At 35.0% G+C, this 10682-nt stretch overlaps 1 protein-coding gene across 1 annotated transcript; it reads right to left on the bottom strand.

Moving 5' to 3' along the window:
- Positions 1-8245: 8245 nt before the first annotated feature.
- On the bottom strand, positions 8246-8771 carry H2AFX_1 (Histone H2AX; the record flags this gene model as incomplete). Its single annotated transcript, XM_012939735.2, has 1 exon — positions 8246-8771. The coding sequence occupies one exon, from the start codon at positions 8769-8771 to the stop codon at positions 8394-8396; it is 378 nt and encodes a 125-aa protein (XP_012795189.1). The 3' UTR covers positions 8246-8393.
- Between the last annotated feature and the right edge of the window lie 1911 nt (positions 8772-10682).

The raw sequence follows: 10682 nt of genomic DNA, 5'->3' as shown, positions 1-10682 counted from the left end.
AGGAAAAGACCTGACCATCCTAATGGGAGATCTAAACGCCAAAGTTGGAACGGACAACACTAGATATGGAGATATCATGGGACGACATGGCAGACTGGGGGAAAGGAGTGAGAGTGGTGATAGATTTGCAAGCTTATGTGTTTTCAACAAATTCGTTATAAGTGCCACAAAATTCCCACACAAAGCTACGTGGGTCTCACTGGACCACACTATAGAGAATCAGATCACTTAGATTTGCATCAATAAAATATTCAGAAAATCCTAGGAGGATATGAGAAGAAGAGAGGAGCTGACATAGCTTGAGATCACCATCTAGTGGTTGCCAAGATGAAGCTAAAGCTAAAGAAGCAATGGATAACTGGACAAACAGCATTACAAAGGTTCAATATCGCCTTGCTTAGACATACTGACAAGTTCAGTGAATTCAGGATAGCTCTCAACAACAGGTTACGAGCCTTACAAGATCTACTCAAAGAAGAGGAAACTACTGTGGAGGACAACTGGAAAGGGATTAAAGAAGCATTAACTTCAACATACCATGAGATTCTGGGCCGCAAGAAGCATCATCATAAGGAAGGGATCTTTACCGAAATCCTGGACAAGACTGAGGAAAGGAAGAACAAGAAGACAGCAATTAACAACAATCTAACAAAAGCAGAGAAAGTCAAGGAACAAGCTGAATATAGTGAAGCGAACAAACAAGTAAAGAAGAGCATTAAAGCTAACTAGAAGCAGTACGCAGATGACCTAGTAACGACAGAGGATAAAGCTGCAAGAGAATGGAATATGAAACGACTATACGATACAATGAAGAAACTAGCAAGGAAATATAGTAAACCAAAGAGACCGGTCAAGGACAAAGAAGGCAAATCAACCACTGAGATTCAAGAACAGCAGATTAGATGGGTAGAGCGCTTTGAAGAATTCTTGAATAGGTCAGTTCCATTGAATACATTGGATATCGAAGCAGCGTACACAGGCCGATCGGACTTCACAGATGACCTGATCTTTCTATGGCATACAGATCAACAAATGCAGGTCAAAGCAACTAGTATGACAGCAGCTTCTGAAGCGGTACGCCTCAATATACACAAGGGAAAATACAACACGGAGAATACCAACGCAATCACACTTTATAGAGGAACTCTGGAAGAGTTGGAAATTTTCAAGTATCTGGGTAGCATCATCGATGAACGTGGAGGGTCTGATGAGAACGTAAAGGCAAGGAGTGGTAAAGCAAAGACAACATTCCTACAATTGAATAACATATGGAACTCAAAACAACTGTCAACCAACATCAAAGTCATAATCTTCAATACGAACATCAAAACAGTTCCACTGTACAGAGCTGAAACTTGGTGCACTACTACAATCATCAAAGTGTAGAAGTATTTATAAATAATTTTCTACGCAAAATACTTATTGTCCGTTGACCGAATACCACCACCAACAATCCACTGTGCGAGAGAACAAAGAATCTTCTAGAGAAATAGGAAACTATGAAAAGTCGTTGGAGATGGATAGGACACATATTATGGAAATCATCAAACTGTATCATTAGACAAGCGCTAACTTGGAATCCGGAAAGGAAAATAAAAAGAGGAAAACCCAAGGTCGTGAACTGGAGCAGGACATAAAAGATATGAATAGCGATTCAAAACAATTGGAAAGGAGAGCTCATGACAGAGTTGGCTAGAGAATTTTGATTGACGATTTATCCTCCTCTAAGTATAACAGGCGTAAGTAATGAATGAGGATAGTAATTCATATGTACTGACATAATAACCCATGAACTTCTGTAGAGCACCTTCAACTGAGTGGCACTAAGTAAAATGAAGTATAATATCATCACTAAAATTATCTTTAGTCACTATCACACTGCTGAGCAGAGCTTGAATTTATTTCAAATTCAATCGCTAAGATTTATGCAAGTATTTTTTTTCAATGTTTTAATCACTTTGATTACTACAACACTGAATTTTAAACAAAGAGTATATTTATAAATAAAAATAATATATTTGTAATATCCCAATGAGTAAAAAATTGGATTTTCTGACGTTTCGTGACTTAGTGTATATTTTAGAGTATATTTTCCAAATAACTATTAACACATATTGTTCGGACGAGAACCGGTGCTTTCAACGTGGTATGGTCGCCGGCAACACATATTGTAATGTGGTGAATTTCTCTCATACTTTACAGTAACACTAATAAAAGAAAGTATTTGTAATGTTTAGCCTATGTCCCTCAACACTAAAGATTTGTCAATCACGTAAAATGTTGGTGTTTCGTGAAGATGTAATGTAATGACCAGATCAAAAATATCTTGTTACTTTGACGATAATATTTATCACAAACAGACGTATGTTTCACTCCAGTTGAGAATTCATCATCAATACGAACTTACAACACTGAGTTGAATAGAACAGATTTCAGAAGCATACATACCACCATTTACCTATTTTCTCAATCTTGACCTGGTTCTGTTGACAAATCATCACTGTCCATTGGGACTTTAATAAAACTAATCAGCAATAAGCACCTAACTGAAATCAAGTTTAGTGAGTACGAGAACTGAACTGCTTTATCTTGCTCTTTCACTTACAATAGTTGCTCATGTAAGAGATTATGCACAATAACTAAAGCTTTATTAACAGTAACATTAGTGAACAATGAGCAATCATCAAAACTTGCCATTATTTCATCCTCTTCTATGCGGATATTATTGATAATGTTTTTGAAATCATTAGTATTTTTTATTCCATATTTGATTACGCTTTCATATGGTTTAAGAATTTTGGCCAAGTATCTAGAAAAATTATAGGTTGGTGAATTTATGTAATCAACCATAGGTCTTAGTGGGATATCTGTTTTATGTATTTTCGGTAGCCCATAAAATCTAAAAGGGTTATTGCTTTCCGGATATAAAGAAAGCCATAAAGATGATCTTAGTTTGGATTTTAACTTCTGTAACATTTTGGCCGTTTCAACTTATTTAAATTGGCTCTACATTTGTTATTCATGACTTTTTCATAGGGTCCAATGTGGAGATGTTCATTGACGTTTTCATGATCAGAATTATTCATAACAACAGTGTTATAGCTATGAGATCACTGGTTTCTCCAGTTGTTGCTAACTTCTTCATGTATTCACCGGAAACAAGTGCTATCTCAATGTGTCCCATTCCATCGAAAATTTGGTTAAGATATGTGGATGACACGTTTGTCATTATAAAACGAGATGGTTTAGACGAACTATTTAAACGTGTCAACATTTATGACAAAATCAAGTTCACTAATGATTTGGAATCTCCTGAACGCAAATTACCTTTTCTAGACTGTTTAGTTGAAAGGAAGTATATTGATTGTTTAAAAATTAGTATTTTCCGAAAGTCGACATATTCAGGGAAATTTCTGGATTTTAAGTCAGCACATCCACAGTCTACCAAAGTGACAGTAGCCAAAAATTTGATCACCAGAGTTAAAAAACTTGTCACTGAACCAAATGATATAGAAAATAGAAATGAATTTAATTACATCCACTCTAATGATGAATAACTATCTGAAGGATTTTATCAAAAGAATAATTAAGAATGAAGAACAAAACGATACTATCAAAAAAAGAATTAAGCAAAAGAATGGACTAACAAAGTGGTGATCTCATATCGTAAAGGTATTTCAGAGGAGATCAGAAGGATTCTAACTCTTCAAAATATAAGAGTATTCTTTCGAACAAACAATACTCTGAGATCAAAAGTAGTAAGAATCAAAGATCCAATATACAATGAAGAACAATAGAATTGTGTTTATGAAATCAAATGTAGTGACTGTAATGCAACGTATGTAGGTGAAACATCAAGGCAACTGGATGTGAGGGTGAAGGAACACAAACTATACTTAAAGCACATTCCTAAATCTTCAGCTGAGGTAAGAAAACTTGAGAACAAATCAGCGATAGCATTACACTCGATACAATCGGGTCATACAATTGATTTCAATGGCGCAAGAAACATTCAGAAAGGCTCTATTTCTTACAAAGAACGACTAACAGCCGAAGCCCTAAATATATGGGCTAATCCAAACAGTATTAATAGGAGAGATGGAATACAACTAGCTGTCCCATGGCAACTAATAATTAATAAGTAAATCTGAACTCCTTATTTCATTCCAGTTATCTATATCATATTAACTAATCAATAGATAATACATTCAACGGTTGAAATCAGTTATCATATCTGAATATGTTGAACAATTGACTGGAACATTAAAATAACACAAATACATTCCTCTTTGAATTCAGTCTATTATCTTGTTTACCAATCTTATTTATTTGTCTTCATTTAAATTATGCTATGACACAGACCGAAAACAATATATAGTTGAATGAAATTTCTTCTCACGTATACACACAATATGTTTCCTTAACACTTTTCGTTTCACACCACATGTCTCTTACACACTAATGTAAATTTCTTTTCAATTAGTTTTTCATCATGGCTCTACACTAATATATATATGTTTTACAATAATAATATAATACTCATCGAGTAGATACGTTACGTAATAATTACATAATGACATTTAAATTAACACTGATTAATTGGAAGAAAGAGGATTTTTAATATTCAAAGTGATCAAGAAGTTGCTAAGTTGCGTAATGTAAGAAACAAAGAAGGAACAGAATTTTAACGGATGGTCAATAGGATGATAGTTACGTAAGAATCAAGAGATGAATGTTGAGAAGTTAAGTTCAAAAGCAACAGAAATAAAATTATCAGAATGGGTTTTGTGGAGATTTTAGAAATTTCACAGATAAAATTACAAAAGTTAAAAATAAAAAATAAAAAAAACAAGTGGAAGAAGTATGAAAAATAGTTCTTTTGAAGGGAATCTTAAACTGATGGCCAGGGCAGGGAAAGTGGTTGTACGAATCTCTTTTGAATGCAAAGGTCAGGTTTGTGAACATGGATTGCGATGGCTTCCGCAATGTGCAAGAGGCGCACTCGTAAACCATGTGTCAAATTAGATGGGATATTGTAGATAACCTTAAAAGCTTTATTCAATTCGACTTGATGACCTGTGTCAGCCAAGTGAGAGAGAATAGAACTTTTAATCACTTTTACCTGTCCTTTGTTTAACCACGACGGATGATGTTCAGTAATGCGATGACGGACTTGCCGAATTGTACGCCCAATATAACTGGCTCCACAGGACCAGTTGAAACGATAGATACACATAGATTTGGCGAATTCAGGCAGTCTGTCTTTGTTGGCTGTTCTTATCTTGGGATAGTTGTAGAAGATTGCATTTAATCTGGCAGCATTAAATGTTTTCTGTACGGCTCTTCTTAGTTTCTGAGTCAAGATTTCTTCAATGGTGTCATTTATGAATTGTAGTTTTATGAATAGTACCTTCTTATGGACGGTGGCTATCTTTGTCCTTGTTTTCTTCTCCATCATATGTTTGTCGATGAATTTCATGGGATACCCATTCATGCTAAGTAGGTTCCGAATATTATTTCTTATCTTGGGATAGTTGTAGAAGATTGCATTTAATCTGGCATCATGTTCACAAACCTGACCTTTGCATTCAAAAGAGATTCGTACAACCACTTTCCCTGCCCTGGCCATCAGTTTAAGATTCCCTTCAAAAGAACTATTTTTCATACTTCTTCCACTTGTTTTTTTTTATTTTTTATTTTTAACTTTTGTAATTTTATCTGTGAAATTTCTAAAATCTCCACAAAACCCATTCTGATAATTTTATTTCTGTTGCTTTTGAACTTAACTTCTCAACATTCATCTCTTGATTCTTACGTAACTATCATCCTATTGACCATCCGTTAAAATTCTGTTCCTTCTTTGTTTCTTACATTACGCAACTTAGCAACTTCTTGATCACTTTGAATATTAAAAATCCTCTTTCTTCCAATTAATCAGTGTTAATTTAAATGTCATTATGTAATTATTACGTAACGTATCTACTCGATGAGTATTATATTATTATTGTAAAACATATATATATTAGTGTAGAGCCATGATGAAAAATTAATTGAAAAGAAATTTCTTCGCTCAATTCGTTCCTTCTTTATTTGGTAAATGGCAAAATGGGAATTTTCACTAATGTAAATACCCACTTTGAACAGTGCTCACGTTGATTGGATGACGTATTCAGTACACAGTAAACCAGAGAACCATGTACCTATTTATATTCGATAATTTTGTTGTTTGATTATATTTTCCTTGAAAAAGCTTGGACCAGATTGTCAGGCGAGACGTTGGATTTGATGTCTGATATTAACTCGGCGCCCAAATATTGGGAAACTATTCGTTAAAATGTGGACGAAAGTTCTTATTTATTAGTATTAGTTTAACATCACAATTAGTTTTCCAAATACATGCTAACCCACCTAGCATTAACCCCACCTTGTTATTTTTTATTAAATTCATGTAACTTTATGTACAATATAATCACTGGACGTAGGGTCGAATCTGCAGTTGTACCTCTACTTCCCTCACCCTATCTGAGCATGAATCTCATAAGCCGATTCAAGTTATATTGCATATAAGTCATGTCAACACTGAGAATTTTATTATATTTAACAATCCTAAAATGTACTTTAACTTAGCATGAATGGGTATCCCATGAAATTCATCGACAAACATATGATGGAGAAGAAAACAAGGACAAAGATAGCCACCGTCCATAAGAAGGTACTATTCATAAAACTACAATTCATAAATGACACCATTGAAGAAATCTTGACTTTAACTTAAACCTGGCCGCTTTTTGGATTATTAATTGGGACATATAATTGTAGAACCTGGAAAGAATAAACTTCATCGAGGAAATTATATTTATAAAATCTCTGAAATTATATAAGATCTTCCATCAAAATTTGATCGAATAGTTCCGCAGTATTTGGGCGCCGAGTTGATGTGAGACATTAAAGAGGATTTACATTTTAAGTAAATTAAATGTTTCACTTGGTAATCTGATTCAAGCTTTTTCAAGAACCATAATCTCCGTGTTGACATTTCTTCGATGAGATTTTACGAATATATTTTTTAAAATCCCGACACTGAATATTTGTTCGAACAAATGTCTTAAATAACCTCATCATCGAGGTCTACGGTCATAGGTCCATAACCATTGTGAGATTGTACAAAGGCCAAAATATACCATGCCTTAATGGATTTGACAATATTAAAAATGTTGGACGTTTGCATCTTTTACAATATAAATACTCCAAATTGTGATGTTAATAGATTAGAGGTCATTTAATAAAGGTCAGAAATGTTTGTTGTAAAGGCTCAAATGCATGGTAGGAGAATTTCATCTTGTTAATCGAAGTAATAACAATAAAGAAATCACGACTTGTCCATAGATTAGTGTTGTCAATTGGTAGTATCATAAGGTAACTAACCGAATGTAACCTCCTGACTTATAACGTTAGATATCCCTAATGAGGATGATATTCTTTGGTATCAGTACGTAATGGTTATACAAATCAGGTCACTAATTCAGGAAAATTAATTAAGAAAAATGAATACATAATTTAATCCCACCTGTGCATTAGAACGGTATCTTTATAAATTGTAAAGTCCTAATTTACACATATACGCTATGCATATGAGAATATCAGTCAACTATAGCGTAAGACCAGAGAAATACATGCAACGGTTCAAGTTGCCGTCATTAACGCAAGATCATAAAAGTAGTAGTACTACATTTAAAGAACGAGCCATGCCAACCAACCGTTGGTTATAAATGTCGCGCGGAAACATGCATCTGCCAAACTACATCAGACCACCATTTGACGTCGCAAGAGCTAATGACAGTTCGGTGGTCAGTACTCTTCGTCCGTTTATTGCACTTGCTTAGGCTTGGCAGTGTTAATTACGTTGTTAATAAGATAGAAACTAATGAAGGACCTGTTTATTTTTAGTGGTAAGTACCGCTCCTATCAATTTACTTACCAACTCGAACTCAGTCATGACTCCTAACGACTAGTTCCAGAAGTAGAGCCTGAAGTGTTCATCTGAATGATATGCTATAAGAACTGCACATTCAGTCAGTGACGATGAATCATCCCGATAGACTCATACTACATCGAAGTAAACCATCTGCGAATTCACATGCAGCCCATTAAATACAATTTCGACTTCGTCTAGCCTGCAAATAGTTCATCCTAATTCAGAAAAACCATGCCTACACAAGTGTTGTTATAAACGATAAGAAAGTCCTCGGTCATAATAGCTCGATTATAAATTAATAATACAACGCAACCAAAATGACTGAAATCACTCAGAAAGACAAACAAATCACGTGGTTGTGGCCCTAAAGAGGGCCGGTTTCACGTTCTCTTACTCCTCACGCTCTAGATGCGAGAAATTAAGGCTTGACCTTGTCAGTCTTTTTGGGCAGAAGAACTGCTTGTATGTTCGGAAGGACACCACCCTGTGCGATTGTAACTCCACCAAGAAGCTTGTTCAATTCTTCATCGTTGCGGATGGCTAACTGTAAATGTCTTGGAATGATACGAGTTTTCTTGTTATCACGAGCAGCATTACCAGCCAACTCTAAAACTTCTGCAGCCAGATATTCGAGAACTGCAGCTAGGTAGACTGGAGCACCAGCACCTACTCGCTCAGCGTAATTGCCCTTGCGTAGAAGACGATGTACACGACCAACAGGGAATTGAAGACCGGCACGGGCTGACCTTGTTTTTGCCTTACTACGAACTTTACCACCTTTACCGCGTCCACTCATTATTTTAAGAAGTAGAGAAACGTGTACGAAAAAATGGACTGCACGATCGTATTTATATGATTTTTTAGCATTATTTAATGTTATGAATAATTGGTTTATTATGTCTCCTCTTATTGGACCACTTAATCTACCTATAACAATGTGTATTTTGTCAACACAAGTCTTACTGTAGTTCAAGGTTATTTTCTAACAAACAAAGGTCAAGATGACTATCGACCTAACATGTTTTTCTGCACCTAAATAAAGAATTGCCTGATTGGTCAGTTAAACAAAGACTATGAAATGCCTGGTTGACTATGAATTAATCTATGACCAACTATAATGAGTAATTAGGAAAATTGAGCTTACAAATTTTCATTGCGTTGCATCAACGATATAAACAAAGAACATTATTTCGATAGACTTCCTACAGGCTATACACTGTTATTTTCGAATTAATGATCTAAAGGAATGGTTGGATTATGGGGAAATACAACTTTTAAAGTTTCGGGTCGTTTGTAAAATATACTTTTTTCTATTAAAAATGAGACTAGTAAGCAATGTCATCGGTAGAACTTTCTTTTTTTATCAATAAAAGTTTTGATGTAAGTGAATCCCTTTTTTAAAAAATCAGGGAAGCCATCCATCTAAAGATGGATGAACTTTAGATAGTTTTCTCGAGGTTATGATTAGGTTTGGTCTGTTGTGTCGAATAAGTAAAGAATACGAAAGTAGCTCGTCGAAAACGTGATGTCGGACTGTATAGTGTAAGCCATAAGACCGCAATTTACTAAGTTAGGTATGGTTTAGTCCAAGACTAACAGGAAATAGTTGTGTAGCGGCTCTTTATTCTTAGTAGTTCTGTCTAATATCATTAAATGATAAAAATTACATTTCATGAAATAAACTGGAGTACCTGAGTTGGAATCCAGGGCACATTACTTTTAACTGTGGTTGATTCTAAATCTAGCGAAGTCGTCATCCAACATCATTGGTAAGTGACTATATGTACAGTTCTGATCACTTAGGGTTACACGATTATCGTTAGATAAAGCTTTGCTCCGTGGTTTGCGTTACTTTTTTAACCGATATCAATTTCGGACAATGGTCACTAAGACATCAAATTTAATTGATTAAAGCAACCGATTTATGTCAGTAGTGGCTTCAGCGTTAACCCAATTGAGTTAAGTGACGAATACCACTCATAAATGAGGCGTAATAACCACGTAACCACTTCATCTAAACTATAATCAGAAAGTCACTACTAGAATACTTCGAAATGAGTTCTTGATATTCTGGTTATAAGTTTTGATCGTTGAATCAGTTTCGATTTATTCAGAAAATGAGCTTAATTTTATGTAAATCAGTTGTTAAGTACAAATCTATTTACCCAGCTTATCGTCATACGCTTGATGTAAAAGCTAATGACACTATTCTATTGCTCAAATAGAAGTATATAGAGTGAAGTTAGGGTCTGAAATCGGGAGAGTGTAATTCAATTATTTAACTATTAAGCTATCACTTCTCATCTAAAACCAATCGAGAAGTAAAGAGTTCAACAGTTGTCCGGTTAGGATCAGTTCATAATTCAAAATAGAAGAATTCTACAGCCTCCAAAAATCCCTCTTTACTAAAAATAATCATACGCTTACTAGTGACTAACTTTTAGATGGAACTCCTGGAACTCTGGTGAGAAACCGTTATCAGTAGAGTTCAACCATGTCGAGGATGAATGGGGATTAGGTAATGTTGTCAAGGGATCAAAGTCAGATGCTAACACCATTGGATGCCGGCTCAGTGTCTGAAGGTTAAAAGTTCTTACACGAGAGTATGCCAGGTCCTGGATAGGCACTTACTAGGACGAAATAAAACCACTAGTTGCTACCTGGATTCTAACTGTGGTCTAGATAAGATCAGTTCGTGATTAACACT

This window comes from Schistosoma haematobium, chromosome 3 (genome assembly GCF_000699445.3).
Source record: "Schistosoma haematobium chromosome 3, whole genome shotgun sequence".
Lineage (NCBI taxonomy): Eukaryota > Metazoa > Platyhelminthes > Trematoda > Strigeidida > Schistosomatidae > Schistosoma > Schistosoma haematobium.
This window is presented reverse-complemented; position numbering and strand designations above follow the sequence as displayed.